The 23,052-nt window shown below is 38.3% G+C and overlaps 1 protein-coding gene across 1 annotated transcript; it reads right to left on the bottom strand.

The window, feature by feature from the left end:
- Nucleotides 1–3,812: 3,812 nt before the first annotated feature.
- Nucleotides 3,813–22,843, bottom strand: DIPK2A (divergent protein kinase domain 2A). The gene is made up of 3 exons (XM_061365292.1): nt 22,048–22,843; nt 8,233–8,536; nt 3,813–5,584 (listed from the first exon to the last, which is right to left on the bottom strand). The coding sequence occupies exons 1-3, from the start codon at nt 22,699–22,701 to the stop codon at nt 5,253–5,255; spliced, it is 1,290 nt and encodes a 429-aa protein (XP_061221276.1). The 5' UTR covers nt 22,702–22,843; the 3' UTR covers nt 3,813–5,252.
- Between the last annotated feature and the right edge of the window lie 209 nt (nt 22,844–23,052).

Below are 23,052 nucleotides of genomic sequence, written 5' to 3'. Positions count from 1 at the left end.
TGAAACTCCGTATGAATCATAGAATCATCACAGAATGGTTTGGGTTGGAAGAGACCTTAAAATAACATCTAGTTTCAATACCCTTATTACAGACAGACACCTTCCACTAGACCAGGTTGCTCAAAGCCCCATCCCAGCCTGGTCTTGAACACAGCCTGGGATGGGGCAGCCACAACTTTTCTGGGCAACCTATACCAGTGCCTCAACACCCTCATAAGTAAGGGACTTAGAACCATGGAATCAACTAGGTTGAAAAAGGCCTTTAAGATCATAAATTCCAACCATTACTTCAGGATTGCCAAGTCCACCACTAAACCACATCACCGAGGGCCTCATCTACACAGTTTTTGAACACTTCCAGGGATGGTGATTCCACCACTTTAATGGAAAGCCTGCTCCTATGCCTGACTGCTGTCTCTCTGAAGAAATTTTTCCTAATATCCAATCTAAACCTCCCCTGGCGCAGCTTGAGGGCATTACCTCTTGTCCTATCCCTTGTTACTCAGGAGAAGAGACTGACCTCCAGCTCACTACAACCTCCTTTCAGGCAGCTGTAGGGAGTGATAAGGTCCCCCCTGGGCCTTCTCCAGACTAAACAACCTCAGTTCCCTCAGCCATCCCTAGGAAGACTTATTTTCCAGATCCTTCACCAACTTTGCTGCTCTTTTCTGGGCAGGACTCCAGGTGCAGTCTCATAAGAGTGGCGTAGAGGGGGAGAATCACCTCCCCCAGCTTGCTGGCCACGCTCCTTTTGATGCAGCCCAGCACAGGGTTGGCCTTCTGGGCTTTGAGCACACACTGACAGCTCACGTTCAGTTTCTCATTGACCAACACCACAAGTACTTCTCCTCAGGGCTGCTCTGAATCCATTTTCCACCTAGCCTGTATTGCCCCAACCATCTAAGACATAAGAATCTGATGCATGGAAGTACACCAGGCAAGCCAACACTTGTCAGATCTGAAAAGTCACATTAAGAAGCTGATAAATCAGCATAGGAGAAATGTCTTTTAAAATACCCTAAAATTAAACTAGAAGGAGATAAATGTCTATTTAAATTAGTTGCACATCTCTGCACATAACCTGGAAGTAAGGAGGCAGAAAACAAAAACCTGGAAGACATTTAAAGTAGAAATAACAGTGATGCTAATAATTACTGAACTTGTCAGATGAAGGCTATCAAACAAATGAGCATGTCTGCTTACTGCAACTTCAACAAAAAAGAAGAAAAAAGTGTGTGAAATGAACACTAATTAAGTTTCCATTTGATGGACTGTATTTTTTAAGTCTTGGGAAGCCTGTAAGATAAGAAACCATGGGGAACTTCAAAAGCAGTTTAAGCAGGCTGCACACTGAATCTTCAATTTGAGAAATTAATTTCCTTAACAGAACATTTATCTGATACTCACTGGACACGTGCATTTTACAGACAGTCCAGTCTATCCTCACCCCCAAATTACAGGTTTCAAACAACACAGCTAACTAACAAAACAGCTTAGAAGTTAGTACTGAATTCAGACATGTCATACAGAAAAACAGTAATCCATGAAAGCACCGCTGCTGGTTTGTACAAAAATAGTAGAATGACTGTACAGAACCAAAACATTTTAGTGCCTTTTAAGGTAGCCAAGGTGTCCACGCTAATAAATGTAAAGAAAATAGTATTTAACTTCATCTTTGTAGTAAATCAGAGTAGCGTACAAAATTTAACATATTTGAAGTGTCTCATAAGAGAGTATCTCACAATGAACAAGTACCTGGTAAGAAAGTAACAGCTACACCATTGTCTTGAAGTTTGAGGCAACCAGGATCAGACTATGGTATACTCTGGAAACTGTTGAAACGAAAGGCAGTTAGTTATGCCAGTTCATCTTAAGATCATAATGCTCTTGACATCTGAGGCACACTGTACAATTTACTAGTTTCAATCTGCACATTTGCAGTTCCTGGAAATGTAAGTTGAGGCAGTAGGAGTGCAACTAAAAAAAATAAAATAAATCTTAGGTAAAAATTCAAGTGGTTTTGAGACATTTCTATTATTTACACAGGCTCAGAAAGTCAGAAAGGAATACATGCTCTAGAAGGGAATACATGCTCTAGTATAACTGCAGAACTTGGTTTCAAATGCAAATGCTCACTGAAAAATCCAGAATACAGGAGAAACATCAAAAGTCATTATATATTTATATTACATTAACTGCTGGAATATTGACTAAAGATGAAGTGGTACTAACAATTTAAATTAACTGAAATACAAGGAAGAATAAGCTTTTCAAACAATAAAGAATGAAGATATCAAGTTAGTTAATTTGAGAATAGTTTCTTTCAGTTAATAGAAAGAAATGGCTTGATCAAGTCATTTTCACAAAAATGAGTTCCACTTATGATAATATCCAAAACAAAAATATTCCTCACAGATAATTCACAACTTGGATCACTCTACTAGAAAGGAGGAGGAGGAAAGAAAGTTCCTATCCCTTTTGTTGAGAGGCACATTCTGGAACACTACAAAAACTAGTTCTATGTATATTTTAATGCACCCTAAAGTAAGTCAATCTTAAAAGACTTACTAATCTGAAAATGAATAGCTGAGATGAGGTTCTTAAAGTATTCTTTATTAATATCATTAGAAGTTGCAGAAACAACTTTCTTGTAATATAAAGGCACAGGGAGACAGTTTTGATAAAATATTCCAATCAAACAGTAACTTACAGTACAAAAGGACAATTGTAATGCACATACAAACCCCAAACATCTCATTCAAAAATATTTCACTGTGTTCATCAATAATGGGCAATGACTAAAAATATAAATTGTTATTATACAATAAATATCTGACAGGTACAAACGGAACAAGATTTATTGCTCTCCACAATGTTTTCCCTGTAGTGTTTTTTGTTTGTTTTTTAAAGTTCCAAATTCCTTTTACAATCAACTTTAGTAACTTATTTCTGAGGCAATTAGACCCCAAATCAAATCTGACAGGACATTCTGACAGCTACAGAACTGCCTTGAATACTATCCAGAACTGGCAGTGTTTGTTTCTTTTACAACTTTAACAATCATACTCCATTCACTCATTGGGAAATGTGGTAGATGTTTATAAAATCAACTTTAGTGGTAAGTCAAGGCTTTTATGGCAGAGTAGGATTATCTAGTCTTAGGGTTAGTGTATTTTCTCAAAATACGTGGATTTTATGTTGAAAAATAACATGAACCTTCTCTGACAGCTTGTGCCAGAGAAAGCATGCAAAACCATATTCAAGTGAGGGGAAGGGAGAAATGAAAATTAAAAGCTGCATTGGGCATTCTAACTTCAGAAAATGAAACAAGGGATTGGGAGCAAATTAAGCCTACATAGGCAAAGATTACTTAAAGTGAGAATTTTGAATTCTAAAATACCCTTAAGATAATCAACTAAGAAATCAAAATGCACACTGTGTCTTTATACAGCTCTATTTTTTGAGCTTTGAAGAAGAATGGCCAGAGAGTGAGTTTGCCGTTTTCCTCACCTTGCACTTTGCAGTAATCTGGTAAAGCAACAGTTTCCGTCAGTCTTTTGATGCAGTGTGAGAGGCATATTAAGCTTTGCTCTTGAAAGTAGAACATACTACCTTGCTCAGATTATTTTTAGCTTGTACAAAGTATTGGTTTATACACACATTTAAGATATACTACTTTCACAGAATAGAATCATAGAATAGTTAGGGTTGGAAAGGACCTTAACATCATCTAGTTCCAACCCCCCTGCCATGGGGAGGGACACCTCACACTAAACCATCTCACCCAAGGCTTTGTCCAACCTGGTCTTTCCTTCATTACCATTACAAGAAGTAATATGCACACATGTCTTGCAAGTATCTTTTTATGATTAAGACTTCAGGAAAATGAAGCATTATAGTAGTTGTCAAAAAAAGAATAAAAAACAAACAAGCTTTGAAGTGAGTTCTTGCAGCACTGAGGTTTTATCAAAACTGTAATTTTATGAGAACTCGGTATTTACACAAACCTCAACAAGTCCATTTTGACTGCACTAGGAATAGTCAAACTGAGTTCAAGAAAAGGTGTCTAGAGTGAATACAGCTTAATCAATTTAGCCGGTAAACCAAAAAATGAATATTCAGTAAACTCCATTACACTTGAATTCAACAGAATTGGGAATAATGCAAAACCAACTTCTAACTTTCTAGACATTATTATTCAAATTAAGGTTTTCTTCCAGCTTCTTCCAACTTCTTCCATAGTTTCAGAAGTTCTTCACAGAATAACCAAGGATCACTGAAATTTGAATCTTCAGAATTATTAGCTTCACTATGGTATAGCGTTTCTTTTACTGTTTAGAAACTAATAAAACCATTTTCTTTGGTTTATGCATAACTACACTGGCCTAGTTAATTCTTACTTTTAAATTAATACAGATATTTTCATTGTAGGCTCTCTCAAATTCTTAAGTTCTCTCTGTTAAAAGCAAGAGTTTGCTCATCCCATGATTTCCTGCTAAACAATGGTGTATATACTGGCATGAAGGGTAAATGTTTTGTACAATAATTACATTAAGTGATATTTCCAATGGCTGGACTACAAAAGACATAAAATGAATGTAGTTCAAATGACATCTGAGTTTATGTCACTCTTAAAAAAAAAACAACATACACAACGTCTAAGCATAGTAAAATACAGTGTAACCCCCCCTAAAATTAGACAGTAAACATAGGAATCCTGCACTGACAGTAGGAATGTACTGCACACCATTATCATGAAAGCCTGTTAAATTTGAAAGAATGTAGACAGCTAGATTTACCTGGATGTAAATGCCACTTCAAGGTGTTTAAACAAACACAAAAATGAGACAATGATGTCAGGAAAAAGGCCTTTAAAACAGGCCAGGAGTCTAACTTGACTTTCCAAGTAAGAACATCAGCTTCACAAAACTGTGACACTAATGCAGTTTTATGTAAAGTACCCTTTGACACACAAGCTGTCAATTAAGCTATCACAGTCTTTAATGACCTACTCCCTTTTAAATAGTTAGGGAGGGGAGTCAATAGTAGCTCAAGTTTTAATTCACTAAGTACCTTGTCTGTTTGCAAAGGAACATTACAACACCATAAATTTATTATTTTATGGTATTTATAAAACTGATAAACTAGGGGGGTTTTATGTTCTCTTTTTAATACATAAGTTCAAAACTTCATTTTCTATGTGTCTTTGCAATAGTGTTTTAGCCAGTGTTGCAAAAAAATTTCACTGTGGACTACCTCACATTGTTACTCAATTGTGCAAGGTATTCTCGCAGTTCTTTTGCAGCTTGGAATCTACCATATCGCTTCTTTGGGTTGGCACACTCATCCAACAAGGCCTCAAGTCGGCCATCTTTGGCAATTTCAGCTGGTGGGTCATGAAGTAGTCCTCCAGAAGTGCCACGCCACGTGGCATGTCTTGATAAAAGGTTCTGACAAATAGCATAATAATTGTGGTCCACAGTGACACGAGCACAAAGAATCTCTTTTGAGAAGGACAGACAAGCTTCTTTATCACAGTCATCAAATTTGCTTTCATACCATACATCCCAGTTTTCAGGTTTATCTGTGAAGTATAAGGAGACAGTAAAAATAAAAATATGAGAGAGCAGAGAAGAGAGCACATGTGTGTTTGAATACAATCAGAAACTCAATACACAGCAAACTGGTTGTATTTAAATTATAAACCAACTTTGTTTAGATGCACTCTTAAATGTTCTAGTTTAAGAATTCATCTGACAGCTTGATATACTCTTCTGCTAAAACAGCCCTGGAGATACAAAAATAAGGGAAAGAAAAAAAAAAGACAGTAAAACAAATAGCAAAGAGAGGGAAGCAGAAAAAACAGAACACTGAACACATGAAATCTACATTCACACACATACCCAGAGGAAAAAAATGTAGCAGGAACAAGTACAAGAGAATGATCCACAGCTGAAGTCAAGAGAAAAACAAACAAGCAACATGATTTATTTTAGCAACATAGTTCTGGTTTCTCCAGTTGCCCTGGGAAGTAACACAACTGGTTTATCAAAGAACAAAACCAGCCATTGCAAATTGCCATAAACTTCTAAAACATGACCTTCCAATCTCTTACTTTAGACATTTTTGTAACTAAGAAGTGCATATAAAACAGCAGATGCATTAAATATAATCTTTGACAAAAAAAGAAAAATATCCATAAAACAAATGGCACTTAGGCACATATTAAACTCTACCTTATATATACAAAGTTATCAAAATTTGAAGATGTAAATAGTGCCCTTATCACAAAGAATTCCTTAACTTAAACCCTGATTTACAGAAAATATCTTCTACAATAATAACAACAAGATAATAAGGTTACTAAGTGTGAGATTTTTTTTTGTTAGAAAACTTTCATCTTAAGTTTCTAGATTACTGCCAGCTTTGAGAAAAGGTCCTTATCATGGAGTCTCATCATTTTGCAGATCTCTTTTAGCACTGTGATGTACATATTAAAATTCGTTTGGTAGTCTCTGAGCTGCTACTAGTCTACTTACTTATGGGGCACTGCAAGCTAGTCTAGGAAAAAAAAAAACTACTGAAGAATGAGTGCTAAAACTATAAAAAACAGGATGTAAAATTTGTACAATGAACAGCAAACTCAAAACGTAAAAAAAGCCAGCAACAAGGAGAATGGGAAAAAAGAACTTCAGCAAACTCAAATATGATATCCTCACAGAGTACAACTAGATACTACTGTACAGTGCAGTTGGATAAATATACCCAATCAAATATCTGAACAGGCATATTAATCACTCTAGACTGAGACTGTTTAATGAAACTTCACAGAATATTAATTAAATCAGTACTAAATGTCAACTTTACATAAAGACAGAACTTTATTGTGTGTCCTCATTTGCTTCCAGTGTTCTTGATTGTTAGATTACAAATCATGCAGCAAAATTAGTCTGAGAACTTCAGACAACAGATTAAGCATGACACTTTCAGCATTTTGCTTAGGCCAGGTGAGTATACCTCAATTTTCTCAGAGTTCATTTGGTCATCTTTGTGACTGAGCAATTCAGACATGCTCCAGAAGTCAAACTCTTCAGTAATATTATTTTAAGAGGGTAGAGAAAAAAGAAAAAGAAATAATATTTATTTGTGTGGCCCATTAAGTGCTAAAGTAAATGTACTGGATATTCAACATATGAAAAGGTTTTCTCAGTAGGCTCAGACAACTTTAATCTAAGCTCCTTGAGAGCATATATTAAATCTAATTTAAAAAAAAACACAACACAAAAAAATGAAAAACAAAACACCAAAACAACAAAAACCCATAATCAAACCAACAAACAAAAAAGACCCATACAACACATGTCCTCACAGAGATGTGTGTGGATAGAAAATAGTCTTAAAAGTTAATTCAGCAGCACAGCAGATGAAGTCTATTTGCAAAGCTGAAAAAAAAAATAATCCAATTATGCAAAGCAAACTGGAAACACTTGGCCTATTGCTATGAATTTCTGCAGAACCTAGGGCTTCATGTTCAGTGTCTCTAGCCCTTAGGTCTGCAAAGTTTTCCTTATAAAGAAATATGAACCTATGTAATGCTGCTTTGTCAAACATCTCTCCTGCTGCCAGTACTTTGAGCTTTTACAGCTGACAGAAAGATGAATGAATTTTCACTACTCCCACCTGGAAACAGCACTAAAATTACCCATTCCTTCAGTTCCGTTATTACAGAGCACCAATCTGAACAACTGAACCAGAGGCAGGCTATGTAACTAAGGCAAATCGAGCAGTAAGACTGTCTGATCATTCACAGAAAACAGAATGCCAAGACTTCTGTCCTTACAGACGTCTGGAAAAGACAAAAGTAAACTCTTTCAGCAAAGGCAGACAAGACAGTCAGCCAGCCCCTGTGCCTCTCTGTTCACCCATCTGTACAAACCCATCCAACATCCAAACTCCCTCCTCCCACTCCCACCTCTCCACTTAAAACTGCAGAGGTTAAAAGTGTAAATCAAGTTCAGGTAAACTCAACACTTTGTAAAATTGACAAATTGGTCAAGTTAATTAGTGATCTAATTGCAGAAGAAAGCTAATTTGTTTGTTAATTAGTAGTCTAGTTGTAAAGCCAGCCAAACTTCTGTTTAGAAGCTACACACACTTTAAATATTGTGCTTACAGAGAAAGAAGAGAGAAGAGATATGGAGAGAGAGGAAGGGAGAAAAAGACAACACTTACTCTGTCTGATTAACCTTTTGTCTGCTACCAGAACATTTTCTGCATCTACAATGATAACTTTCCCATCTCTTGGTCCAACTGCAAAGTTGTCAAAGCTGACATCAAGGAGGTAGAGCGCAAATTCAAAGTCGTTATTTGTTAGCTGCTCAGCTATTTCCATTAACTGCCAGGCCAGATCCACTCGTTTCTCCCATGGTGCATTAAAGTAACTCCACAGTTCTTCTCCAACGTAATTGACAGCCACCATTCTTCCACATGCTCCTAAGTACTTTGCGAATGGCCAACCCTCATCAGATGGAAAACTCTGTATATAAAAAGATTTTTTTTTAATTTTCATTAATACAAACCAGCTTAGATTTAAAAGGGTGATGAATAATATTTAGAAAAGACACCTGTAAATATCCGTCAACATTACATCTCCGTATACGTCTAAGCTTTGAAAGGAAAGAAAACACAACACAAAAACACATTTATGTGAGCAACAGGCCCTGCTGGACTATGAAAAGGGAAGAGCTGGATAACCTGAAATAATATACAACCCATATACAGCTTTCCATACACTACTTTTTTCTTCCTTTTTTTTTTTTTTTATACATACACAATTCCATCAAGTATCTTTGTCTATTAGTGTTTTATACACATCTGTTGTACTAATGTAAGTACACTTCCCACTAAGATAATTTTGCATCTGATATTTTTAGTTAAAACCAACTCTTAAAAACCTAAGGAAAAACTTTAAAAACTGACACCTTCTCACCAACACACACACACACACACACCCCTTCCCATTTTTCCCAGCTGATTGGATTCCATTCTGACTACACACCTTATGATGTTAGGACATGCTGTTCATTGTTATTTAGCTATTGTCATCAAGATGAGCTTTCTCATTTGCAGAATGAAAAATACCCACTTTCACGTTTAAATGGCTTTTGTTGAATGGGCATGACTTAACAGTCATTAAAACACTTTTTGTTTGATATAATTAAAGCATTTAATAAAATGTCATGGAGGCCTTAATTGAGCCCATATTGAAAATGAAGGCTGAGTACCAGGTTAACTTATACCTAGCTTCCAGCAGTCCTTGCTTAGATCACTTAAGAACATTCCAATTTGGTCATCTACAGTTTTAAAATTATTTAATATTTTAAATATAATTTTGAGACAGTAAAAATGCCCACTTATGTGTTAATACTATTTGATAATTGGATCCTACTGGAAACAGCATCCTTTCCAGACTATTCTGCCTTAAGATGTCTTCTATGGAATTTTCAAGGACTCTTCAAAGTTTCTACATAGCAAATCCTGTCTATATAGTACATGTGAAGAAATTCATCTCATAATTGATATACATTTTTGACATGGTTTGCTATCTTTGTGGCAAACACCATTAAGCCAGCCTCTAACATGGTATGTGTAGAAGACAATTTCAGGGGAAATAACCATGTTTATCACTATAAAGAAATTTTCAACCTTTCTCGGTCAGTGAAAAGGACATCAGACCCATAAAAATAACAGAAGAGGTTCAAAGTTTTTGGGGTGCCTATGTGTCTGGACTTCTACTCTATTTTGAACACCTGATCAACCGGCACAGATTAATCTGGTCATGAAAAATCCAGAGGATGACACAGAACTAATTTGATAGCTTTGAGACCAGTACAATGCTTTCAAGCTGCGACACCAGGTAACTGAGCAGAACTAAATCTCTCTCACCAACCAAATCTACAATGCAATAAAGATATTTTTATCTATAGGCTTCAGGGCAATTTATGAAGGTGGTAAGTATGGTCAACTATCCACTAGTTCAAGACAAGTCAAGAGATACATTCAACTGTTAAGAAATTGGAAGGGTTTTTTTTTTCGCTTGTTGTGTGGCTAGCAAAATTATCTTCCAATGAATGAAGTGTGTGCTAATTCAGTGTTCCTTACTTATTCTACAGATAGACCAATCTTGAGAAAAATCATGCCTGTGGCATCAATAAACAACTGTCCTGGGTTCAGCAGTAGCAGTCATTTTTCTCCTTCTTGGTAGCTGGTGCAGTGCTGTTTTTGACTTTCAGCCTGAGAACAGCGCTGATAACACTGATGGGTTTAGCTGTTCCTCAGTAATGTTTACCCTGACCAAGGACTTTCTGAGTCTCATGCTCTGCCAGGGAGGAGAGGAAGCCGGGAGGAAACACAGACAGGACAGCTGACCCAAACCAGTCAAAGAGGTATTCCATATCACAGCACGTCATGCCCAGTATATAAACTGGGGGCAGTTACCCGGAAGGGACAGATCACTGCTCAGGTTGGGCTGAGTATGGGTCGGCGGGTGGTGAGCAGTTGTATTTTCTCCCCGTGTTATTTCCCTTATCATTATTATTACTGGTGGTAGCAGCAGTGGTTTGTGTTATACCTTAGTTACTGAACTGTTCTTATCTCAACCTGTGGGAGCTACATTCTTTCGATTCTCCTCCCCATCCCTCCGGCAGCTGGAGGAGGAAGCGGGGGAGTGAGCGAGTGGCTGCGTAGTTCTGGGTTGCCGGCTGGGCTTAAAACATGACAATCACCAAAAAGAAATTTCATGCACATTTATCAGTATTGTATTCAGTTCTGGATCCAAACAAACCAATACACAAGTGGCTGTTGTTCATCAAATGAGTTATTTACAAAGGAACATATTATTTCACTCAAAATGGAGCAAGCATGAGTTGGTGCTGAGGTATAACCTCCTGAGAACTACTCCAGTGAGTACGATCCAGTGGCATATAGGAAAATTCAAAATACTGCCTACCAGTATACATCTTAGTATTGGGGAAGTCAAAATGTGTGTACCTATATGTCCTGTACCCACACAAATTTCCTTTATCCATACCTTAGAAACCTAAATTTCTATCTCAAATTGGAGAAAATTTACCTGATTACATTTTTTTATAAATAAAACCAATAAATTGGTTTAACCAATTCCACCAACTGTGCACAACATTCTTGTATTGCTGCATTTTGTCAGCATTTAATGCAATATAGTCAATTCAATTGCTACAGCAATGATGCCTAAATATTTTTATATGACTCTGGACTACCCCACTACTTTTCTTTTTCAATCCTCTCTTTTCTTGTATTTCAGTACTGCTCTGCTTATGCTTTTGCTTCCCTTCCCAAATAAAACTTCAACAACAAACAGCTGAACCTGGCAAATTCCATGCTAAATTTGTAAGCAAAGGTGTTCATCCCTCCCAACCCATCCAGCACACCCATTTCAATCCCCTCCATGTGATTAGGAATGCAGTGCAGCTGGTACTTGCTAGGCCACTGTTTGGTTCTATCAGTGGCCTGATCCAGCTCATCACATGACCTAATCATTCTAGTACTGACAAAAGGAAAGCACAAGGCCTAAATAGCCAGGTGCTGAAGAAAGGACCCCCTCCTCTCCAGCAGCACCAGGGATTTATGTAATGGATTAAACCGATTTTGAAAGTACAGCATTAGCCACAATGGTACACTGATTGTCAAAATACATCTACTGTCTTCCTGCATTCAGTACACTGAATTTCACTGCACATAAGAAATCCTAAGAGCAGTTTAGTTTATTAAGAAGTGAACATCCCCCAAACTACTAGTAAAGTATCTGCATGCCCTACTGTTAACACAGATATTTATAACTCTGTGGCAACAAAAAGATCTTCTGACAACAGGAGTGCAGGGAATCCTGCCAACATCTGCACATGTACAAACATCTCTGTTCTGGCTCCCTTCCAACTGGCATGTAACAGCCACATCTACACTTCATTACCCAAGTCAGTAGCCAAAGAAGAGGGAAAAAAAATGTACAAGTTCCTCATTGAGCAGTTTTATACTCACTCAGTGAATTTAACAAGAATATTAATTGATCTGTTGTCTTTGCAAGCAGAGATCTGTATCTTTCTGTACTATTCTATTCCAAAAACATCCTTCTAGATGAAACTGCAGCTAACAACATGAGGATTTTTAATTTTTCTTCATTAAGTGACTTTTGAAAGCAAGTAAGACATGATACAAATTTAGATGGTCATTGAACTTGTTTTCCATGAACAAGTCTCAATTATAAAAAAAGGCTTAGTAGATAGCTGCGAAAAATCTCAGATTTATTTGTAGTAATGCATAACATTATTTTAGATTTTAATTCTCAAATTACTATTAGTATATATAACAAGATAATTCTGTACTTGAATATGCTATTTCAAGACTTTAAAATGTGCACTTGACAAGATAAAAATTAAGCTTTTCTTCAAAACCAGAACCAGCTATCTGACAAAAGAATCTGCAACCCCGATACACCCACTCACATTTTATCTGTGAATATACACACAAATGCCACAGAAACCACAAATAATCAAGCCCTGAAATGTGTTTTAAAATACAGTAATGCATATGAAATTCAAGTTTTTTCTCATTACAGTTGTTATCATAGAATGGGCTGGGTTGGAAGGAACCTTAAAGATGATCTAGCTGCAGCCAGGTGCCATGGGCAGGGACACCTTCCAGTACATCAGGTTGCTCAAAACTTCACCCATTGTGGCCTTAGTTACCTTTCTTGAAATACATGTAAGTTTCTAACAGAAAGAATGAAAACAGTTAATGTAACAAAAACCTCTGCTACCTCCACTCCCAGTGACACATACATCAAAAAAAATCTTTCTTTTGCCCTAATTAGCAAAGTTACAAGATATCTAAGCGAGGCTTAAAAACCTAAGCAAACCCTGTCAAAGGGACAAAGAACAGTTTGTTCCGGAAAGGATAATGGTACATTTATGTCTTAACAAACAAAACACAACAATAAAAACACTGTAGTTTAAAAATAAATATTGAGAATTAATAGGATGAATTTATCATTTCACAGAAGCATAAAACACGCTATCAGTGCATTTGCTGTCCTCACATCTGTTTAAACATGAGAAGATATATAAATCTGCCATTGGTTTCAAATGTTCAGAGCTGTGAATTAGATCACACAGTGAAAACTCACCAGCTTGAAGCTGATAAAGCCTATTGTAGTCTGCAATAACACAATTCCCCTTTGAATTAAACACTTAAAATAATATTGGTTTATCATGGTCAAGCATATAATTCATCCTAATAATCAAGTCCAAAAAAAGCCAAACCAGTTTACAACTGACAACTTTAAGCTACTGTTCCAATGTATCAATAAAAACAATGTGCTTTGCATTTTCAAAACTATTCTAGATGATGCTATATGTCACTACCAATTTTTGTATCAAGTGAGTTCCATCTAAAGAAAACAACAAAGAGCTATACCTTAAATGTGATAAAATTAAAAGACATACATAAAACAGTAGGGACTTCCTACTCCTTATGAATCTGAATACCTTCATGGCAAAATTAAACTCTTTTTGACACCTTCTTCACTTAAATCATCCTACTAAGCTGCGTTTGCCCAGGTACAAACTGGCATGGCAAGTAGAATTTAAATAATATCCTCTTCCTCAAATGGAAAAAAATTAGTTCTCTCTCAGAGAGTACTGTTGATTCTGCAGTGTAAACAGAACTAACACTGGTATTAGTCACCAAGGCAAGTTAAGTGAAGCTCTAGAACCACTAAAAGCTAGAAAGCAGATTTTACAAAGCAAGGTTTCAGCTCAAAGAAAGTTGAAGAGCACAGTCTAAATGCAGCTGCCTTCTTATGTCAGGAATGACCTGTATTCTAGAAGATATATATTCAAACATATTTGTGAATGCTAGTGAGAATAATGAAAACAATTTCATTCTCAACTATATGTCAAATCATTTGACATCCCACAGAAGTTAAGCACATATATATATATATATATCCTACACACCCAGTGGATTTCATCGAACATTCCAAATATTAGTGTTCCCACTGAAACTAGGTTGCTTTCATTTACTTGGCTTTTGTTCAGTTTTATTACATTTCAATCAGTTACTACATACAATTCATGCCAACAAGTGGAACATACCAGGCTTGACTGACATATTGTAGGACAAAAATACACAGACCACTCTAAATACTCAGAATTTGAAGTTGCTCAATTATTAAGTTGAACGCTTAAACTGTAAAAGTTGTATTTTAGAATGTTAGCAGAGGTATGCCATTTCTCCAAACAAATTATTAAATAATGATTAAACACCAGAACTATAGTAAAATTTAATATTGTATTAGTTTTTACCTGTTCATATTAGTCTGTAGTTCATATTCAGATTAAATTTACAGTATCTGTTAGGAGCCTGGAATATTTCACTATAAAGAACTCCTGGTAGAGATGGCCTACTCTTATCTCAGAAAGTTAATTTGCAAAATTAAAGAGACTAAAACAAAGCCTCAATTACTTAATTCAGGGAAGTAAAACACAGCTCCCCCTCTATATCAGATATACCAGAAAAAAAAGGACAACACTGGTATTTCAAGGTTTGGAATGTGGTCTAACATATTTTTTCTGCGTTACTGAAAACTGCACAGAGTTACAATTTATCAGGAGGATTTCTGTTTAAGTCTGTACAGTGATTTCTCAGGATCTTCCAAATTACAACAGTCATTCATCATAATACATACCCCACAGTAACTTCAAGCATTTCTAGACACTCCTTATACTTTACTGACATGTCTTCACTCTAGGAAAGTTCACCAGAAAGAAGAATGAAAATAATTTTGATCATGTGAGCAAGATTATTAAATATGGTAAGATGACAAGTACAAGCCAGTTCTGGCCTAATACGTACACTCAAATGTCACTGCAAAAAAAGTAACTCTTCATTTTTCAGTATGATCAAATCAGTGGAATATTTTTGTTATACAATGTTACTCAATTTTAATTCAACAAAATATTCTTTCTTTTTAAAAAAGTAAACAATGGAAATTTAGGGACAGACAACAAATTCACCCCCTTTCTCCACAATACTTACAACCATTTAAAACAGGATTCAAGAAAGACTGAAGCCACTTTAACATCCAAAAGCCAAATCCATTGCTTTGTGAATTATCTTTTCTACAGGTGTCAACTGATTCGTGAAAAAAAAAAAAAAATAAGTTAAGGACTTGAAAAGAAACAGAAAAAAAAACATTTACCCATAAAGTAGCATTTGTAGACACATTCCTTAAGCATGGTTTGCTTACTGCAAAAAGAAAAAAATAGCTTTCAAACAAAAAAATAGTTCAACTGCATGCAAGCAATTTGAGGAGGCAGAAAATCCCGATTTATAATCATATGGAGCAGAATACAGTGAATCTTTAAAATTAAATCATATACAAAATTACAGACAATCAAAAAGCCTCAAAGCAACTGGAGATAACATGACTAGCAAAAACTGATCTCAAACTAGGTTTTAACTTCTTCATAAAGATCAGAGGAAAGTACTGAACATGTTAAAATACTACACATTAAGTTCTACTCAGTATGTCAAAATGACAGTATTTATATGAGCCAGGACTTAAATAATTCAAGTCCACTAGATGACATACCACGTAGTACAGATAACTGTCTTAAATCCACTGTTTGGTTTTTAGCATAGGAATTGTGTATCAGGAACACCAAATTGAGTAATTAAGAAAATTTAAAAGGCACCAAGTATTAAAACTGGATGCATCTTACCAATGTATTTAGAAGTACAGAAAATAACCTATGACTAGAACACTGTGTATGATTTTAAAAAAAAAAAAAAAAAAATCTCAGGCAAAAGAAGTTTGCCATTTACTTCAGACTGAGTTATGTGTATATCGGCAAAGTAATTCCGTAAAACATTTAGCTAAATTGCTACTTTGAGTGAATTCAGTGCAAGGAATTGTTTCAAAGAGATCACAGTTTATGTTTTAATATATGTTTACCAGATGTCAATTATTGTTCTTCCCATAACAAAACCAAACAGAAACCCCAAGGATGACATGAAGAGAAACCAGAAGAATTTTCGGTTATGTGGCAACAGACTGTTCATGCAGAGTAATTATACTAGGAATAGAGATACAGCTGTTGGGTTTGTTTTGGTTTGGGTTTTTTTTCCCCACAAGGAATAATGATGATCAGAAGTTGTGAGAAAAATAAAGTCATTAAGCTTAACTATTTAGAAAGCTAAATACATATCTGAAGGAAGAGCAACGATTCACACAATTTATTTGAAAAAATGCAGAAATACTGCTACTTTCCATATAGGTATTTGAATTTTTCTTAGAGTCAGAAAAACAAAAAGTCTTTAAGACTTGTAATTTACATACAAGATGCAAACATTCACCATTTTTGAAGAAGCTCTGTTTTAAACAGGTTGTTAAAAGCTACATCTTGAGACTAAGCTGCTTTAATGCACTCTGAATATAATTCATAGACACCTTCTGTAGTTTGAAAAAAAAAAAAAAACCCAACACACACATTACCTGCAAGCATTGTAATTACTTTTATTTTAATAATAAAGTTTGTGTGCAAACTTCAGTTTTGCTTTGTGTGCTGGTTTTAGCTGAGATAAAGCTAATTTTCTTCATACTAGCTGGTATGGGGCTGTGTTTTAGATTTATGCTTGAAACAGTGTTAGTAGTTCATAGATGTTCTTGTTACTGTTGACTAGTGCTTACACATAGCCAAGGCCTATTCTGCTCATCCCACCACCCCATCAGTGAGTAGACTGGGGAAGACACAGCTGGGACGGCTGACCCAAACTGACCCAAGGGATATTCCAAACCATACGGCATCATGTTCAGCAAATAAAAGCTGGGGGAAGAAGAAACTCTAAACCCATTTTTTAAGTGATGGCATTTGTCTTCCCAAGTAATCATTACATGTGGAGATCCTTCCCAAGTAATCATTACTCCTGGAGATGGTCTGCCAACGGGAAGTGGTGAATGAATTCCTTGTTTTCCTTTGCTTGTGTGCGCAGCTTTTACTTTACCTATTAAACTGCCTTTTTATCTCAGCCCACAAGTTTTCTCATTTTTATTCTTCGAATTCTCTCCCCCACCCCCAAGCAGCTGTGTAGTGCTTAGTCACTGGCTGGGGTTAAACTGCAATACTTGGATAACAAAGCAAATGCACTGTCATTTTAATAATGCATCTGTCAGCGCCATACACCAATGCAACAGCCAACACAAAGGCAAGACTGCATATTGCAACCAGCTCTAGATGCACTTCTGCCACAATTTATAGAACTTCTGTTTCAGTTTTTCTAGGAAAGATGTAAACTGTCTTTTTAGCTAAACGTTAGATCTTAGAAGGAATACAACCACTTCACCAAAAAACCCAGGCTTTTCTTACCTAGAAACAGTTTCTTACTTCAGCCATCATGAGTTACACTGTAGTTTCCCCAACCCCCAGAAGTAGGAATCTTCACTTTGGCCTGCTTTGGTCTTTGCTTGTTTTGAACAGTTTCAGGATTTTTTGTGTTTAAGCACAAAATTTAAAACTTTGACACAGGCCTTCATGTGTTGGACAACACATGGCTGCATACCATGGCTCTCAGCATGGTAGCTACAGTGGCACAACAGCAGCTCAAAAACTGTTAAGAGCCACAGGGGCTCTAAGGAAATCTGGAGGCTGGTAAGAGATTAGTGCAGGAGCTCTATGGAAAATAGGAGGCATGTATAGAGAAAGCTTAACCATTTCCCCAAATCTTTCTGTTGAACTGCCTTGGTTTGGGGAAAAAGAACTTGTTAGGAATTGGGGGGGGGGAGGGAGAGGGTGGAATTTGTGTGAGAATCAAAGAATGAACAACTACCTTAGTCTCTACTGAAATTAACAATATTTTTGGTTCTGTAATGGTTAAGTTTATGTTTCTATTTGCCAGTGAAGATAAAAATTAACGATGTTACTTCATGAAGTTGAATATCATTCTTTATTTGAGTGTACATCATGGTTAAAAAAACTGACAGTTTTTCCACTACACTCATTTTTAAAAGAGAAACTAGAAGGAGGATGGTTTATAAGAAGTCATAGGGTAAGGATAAATTTGCTTACACCCATGGTGGTTCTATGAATTCTGCAAGAAGTGAATATTCAAATTGCACTAAGTCTGTAATTCAATTTATTTTTAAAATTTTGCTATCTCTTCACAAGGCAACTTTGGCCAACCTATACTTGCAAGTGTCTGATGCACATAGTCATCATATTCAATCAGGAATTACATACGATGCACAGAACCTATCTTCCAGGTGATTCCTATTTAAAATACTGTTTTCCATTAAATGAGTTGAAGAGAATATCAGCAAGAATTTTTCTTGCTTTTACCTGAACAACCTGTTCATGTTTATATAAAATACAAGCATAAATCTTTCTATAAAAAATGTAGCAAATTTTCATTATAGATCAGAATTTATTCTACTAAAAAGTATTTGCCTTTATTGCAGAAAAAGGACTACTAGAAAAGGGAAGGAAAAACCCAGACCTATCAGAAGTTAAATCTTAGACATTTACATTTCCAGTTGAACAATTTTTTCCTCAACCCTCACAAATAGGTTGTTTAATTCAAATGTGAATTCAGATAAAAAAGGAGAAAACTTAATTACTGACTAATTTAGTGAGATTCTACATAAGTAAAAATAATTTTTTAATACCCAGAAAAAGATGTAAACTGTACAGAATAGTAAGTCAGCTGTTCTTTCATTTGCTCCATGAAGTAAAATGGCAAAAGCGGCTGAATTCTTCACTGAGTACACGTATGCAACTGTTTCAACAAATGTGGATAAAGGTTAACAAGAAAGCTATAAAAAATACAAATACTGAGTTAGAATTACAGTAAGTAATCTATACAAAACTGTGCTGGTTTACTACTGTTCAGAAACTTGTAACAAAAGTATTACCATGCTATAGGTTAAACCACCACCTGAAAACTTCCTACAGCAAATGCTGCAAGTCAGTTGTGACAATATGAAGTTTGTAAACAACACCACTTTAAGAATAATCCATACTCCAAATAGATTTCCAGCTAAAATCTCAATCTACTAAAAATTCTTGTAATCCACAACTCACACTCTCTAGTAGATGATTGCAGTGAATTTTCTATTAAAAAAATCAAAGATCAAGCTTTAAATTCAGTGCCTATTTACATTTCACTGCTCCTATAATTTAATTAACCAACACAGAACTTCATGTATGGAACACTGAAGAGTTTAGAAGTTATCTCAACTTCTAAACCAAAACTGTTATTCATGACAGTGATTTAAACAGTCACAGTAGTGTTTCATGAAAGGCTCGAGGCAAAAAACTACCAATACTTCGCTTTGTGCCTTCCAGTGACAACCAGACAGCATCACTTAAATGCACTGAAATTCTACTTTATTTTATTTAAAAATAAAAACTCATTCTTTACATGATGTCATGCAGGGTTCCTTTCCTGGAAGCAGATGATTTTTAAAACAAGCTTACAAGTCTCACTCCCATGCCAGTATCTGCCCTCAATACTGCAGAAGCTATACCATAAGACATTTTATATATCTTACTTATAAGCAAACTTCTCAGCAGTCAGTTATCAATTCTGGAAAATAACTTTGCCTCTTGTAAAAGATGCCTTGCATCTTGCTGTTGCAATAGTGGCATAACACATAATTATCTATTCCTGATGTGTTTGTCAAGTAAAGCCTGAGAATAGAGTGGTATGTAACAGATTATGCAAAGGAGAAGAGTTCCTTCAGATTTGTGTATTTAAGATACTTGATTTCCAACTGAGGGAAGGTATTCGAACTTACAGTGCCCATTACCAAAGTTGATGAATACTTTTCTGGAGAACACATTAAGAGCATTTTGACATACAAACCTGACCTGAAGTTGCCCAAAAATATTTTCCAGGATATGCTCATTCACAAAAATTTTAAAAACTCTGCAAAACACTTCTCATCTGACAAGAAGTGACAGACAACTTCACTACACTCTGGAAAGTAAAGGTAAAGGCTGCCTCACTTGCCACCAGTTTGACCTGCTTTGCTCTCAGCAGCACCTTCCCTATGACAAACAGCAAGCAAAGTGCTTGTTAAGTTCATGTCCATGTATTTTCATCTCTTCAACAGATCTGTTTGACAGCCTCAGGGCTCGTACACAGCTTATCAAGAAGCTGACAGGAATCAAGGCTCTTAAATTAACCCATGCTGGCCACTGCCTTTGATTCAGCCCATGAAAGTAAATGCTGCAATTGTGCCACATAATAAATTGGCCCTACAAATTATGAAGAAACATACAGAGCTCTTTTCTGGCCACCTAAGGCTATGCTCAGTACGTTGGAACCAGTGTTCAAAACTGTAAGCTGCATGAAATGCAGCCAAAACAAATTGATTCTCAAAGAACTTCAAAATATACTCAGCAAAGCAAAACAGTTTTGATTTTCTCAAGTGGAGTTTCCTTCTTCACTGTGCTTAGGAGCAACTTCATGGCAAAATGGAAGACACACTCTGCCCTAAGTCCAGTCAGAAGCAAACTGTAAACTTATTCTGAAAACAAACCTAAGAGCTGTACATGGAGAGACCAAAAGGCATTCTACTTAAAAAAATGTTTTTAATTAAGTGGAGTTCATAAATGTGTTTTCTAGAAATTAGTCAGTAGGAGAACCTGCTGTAGGGCAAAGCCTGCAGCACTGCTTTTTGAGCATTAGATATTTCTTGGCCTCTCACTAGAGAAACAGCAGATGTTTTCAACAGTAATCATGCAGTGACGCTTTCAAATCTGCAAATACCCTTTTTATCAAGCATCAGACAAAGGCAAGGACAGTTCAGTACTTAGTCAAAACAAGTCCAAGTCAAAACTTACACATTAGAGGCATACTTGGAGTTCCCTCAGCAGTGTGAATAAGCGAAATACAAAGCTCCCCACGTAAACAGATACGAAACAGAAGCAACTGAGCGGTGCCACAGAATAAAACAGCTTTCTACAAATTTTTCACCTACAAATGTATGCAACATTAAAGCACAAATTTCTGGCCTGTGAACATAACCAGGCCTCCCAATTAATGAATATAAAACGTGGAACTACTGAAAGAGAATACTGTTAATGTATTTTTCACTCCATTTTCAGGATATGAAACAGCTATTCCTAATTTTTACCAAGAGGAAAACAAAAATTATATTTAGTTCCCGCAAGAACACGACAGAGCATGAGTCAGTTTTTGACAGGGAAAGTTCAACAACATTAATGTTTATACCCACTATCTACTAAACTAGACCCTAAGAAGCTAATCACCGATTCCCATAGCTGCCTAGGAGTATATGTATTACTGGAGACGCCATACGATTAAAGCCACACACTTGACTGTAAGCAGCAGATAAACCCACCAGAAAGCATCTATCTGCCTTTCAGCATGCCACCCCGCCTTGCTTCCTGCAGGATAGCTGCTTGCTTTCACCGTTAGCTGCCAAGCAGACAAGCTCCCTGCCTAGATCAGAAAATCAAGAAGGATGGAGTTAATGCCTTGGGGCACAGTAGTACCGTGAAGGAAGACAAATCGTGAAAACTATAAGAAGGAAATAGAGAAAGACTACGAGACTCCGTGAGACAATGAAACGGCTCTTTCCCAGAGTGGGAACCAGAGACCCTCTCCTCAGCCTGCCCACCTGATACCTTTACATAAGTCACTATGAGGGAAAAGAGGAGGGCCCCAGCGTTCCGCCGCTGCCTGAGGTCAGCTTCCCGGGAGCCCCACTCCCTTGCCCACAGGCACAGCTGCCTGCGCGCGGCGCGCCGCCAAACGACACCCCGGCCACGGTGAAGGGCCCAAGGAGAACGCTCGGCGGCAGCGGGCCTGCCAGCAAGGAGCCCGCGGGGCCCGACCCGCCTGTGGCAGGCGGGGGCGTCTGTGCAGCACCAAGGAGAGCAGGCAGGGGCCCACCCGCGCGCCGCCGGTGCCGTCGGGCTCGCTTACCTGCAGGACCAGCGGCTCGGGGTTAAAGGCGAGGGTAATGAGGAGCTGCATGCGCTCCGAGTCCTTCAGGTTGCGCAGCAGGAAGCTGCCCGAGTCCTTGGTCTCGGCGTAGCGGCGGACCAGGCGGTCGAGCAGGCGCTGCGAGGGGCAGTGCACCAGGTCCGACCAGCCCTCCACGGCGTCGGGGGTGAGGAGCCGCACGTCGCCGTTGAGGCTGGCGAACTCGGTGGCGTGCAGGGCCTGGAGGAGGTCGCAGCGGCCCCTGCCGGTGGCGCGGCGGCAGATCTTGGTGTCGATGTCGGCAAGCTCCTGCGCGGAGCCCAGGCGCTTGAGGACGACACGGCGACTGCCCTCGCGGGGCTCCCCGTACCGCGCGAAGTAGACGTTCTTGACATTGAAGAAGTCGAAGAGGCGCAGCCGGCCCCAGCTCTCCAGCCGCAGCTGCCCGTTGAGGAACTTGCGGCACCAGCTGGTGCCCCAGCAGGCCGGGCACTTATTGAGCTGCAGGAAGCGCCGCTCCGACAGCTCGTTGCGCTGCAGCGAGGCCAGGAGCGAGTGCGTGTTCAGCACCAGCGCCGCCGCCAGGCTGCCCAGCACCGCCAGCTTCACGTAGCGGTACAGCCGCCCCAACTTCAGCGACACCAGCCGCAGCATCGTCCCGGGCCGGCCCAGCCGGGCCCCCCGCCCTCTGCCGCACGCGCTCCCCACCCCGACCGCGCCGCAGCTCCGGCACCAATAAACTCTCCGCCTCGCCGCTCGCCCGATAAAAGGCAGCCAAGTTACTGAGGGGACGGCGGGGAGGGGGAGGGGAGGGGAGGGGAGGAGGTGCCAGCAGCCCGCCGGCCCGGCCGGCCCCGCCCCCGGGGGCGGGGCTCCGCCGCCTCTCCCGCCGCCGCGGAGGTGTGCGCGAGCCGCCCGCCTCCGGAGGGGGGTTCCCTCCTCCCGCCGCTACCCCCGCCCACCTGGGGAGGGGTCTCGCGCGAGCGCCGGCGGCCGCGGCGGTTG

Source organism: Neopsephotus bourkii, unplaced genomic scaffold, assembly GCF_033783945.1.
Source record: "Neopsephotus bourkii isolate Nb327-2 ecotype Australia unplaced genomic scaffold, CSIRO-AGI_Nbou_v1 NB_1279, whole genome shotgun sequence".
Lineage (NCBI taxonomy): Eukaryota > Metazoa > Chordata > Aves > Psittaciformes > Psittacidae > Neopsephotus > Neopsephotus bourkii.
This window is presented reverse-complemented; position numbering and strand designations above follow the sequence as displayed.

Coding starts and splice junctions, on each gene's coding strand:
- DIPK2A (XM_061365292.1), bottom strand. CDS start 22,701: ATGCTGCGGCTGGTGTCGCTGAAGTTGGGGCGGCTGTACCGCTACGTG. Junction 8,537..22,047: donor CCGAGCCGCTGGTCCTGCAG/GTAAGCGAGCCC, acceptor TTTTATATACAG/AGTTTTCCATCTGATGAGGG. Junction 5,585..8,232: donor CAAAAGGTTAATCAGACAGA/GTAAGTGTTGTC, acceptor TATACTTCACAG/ATAAACCTGAAAACTGGGAT.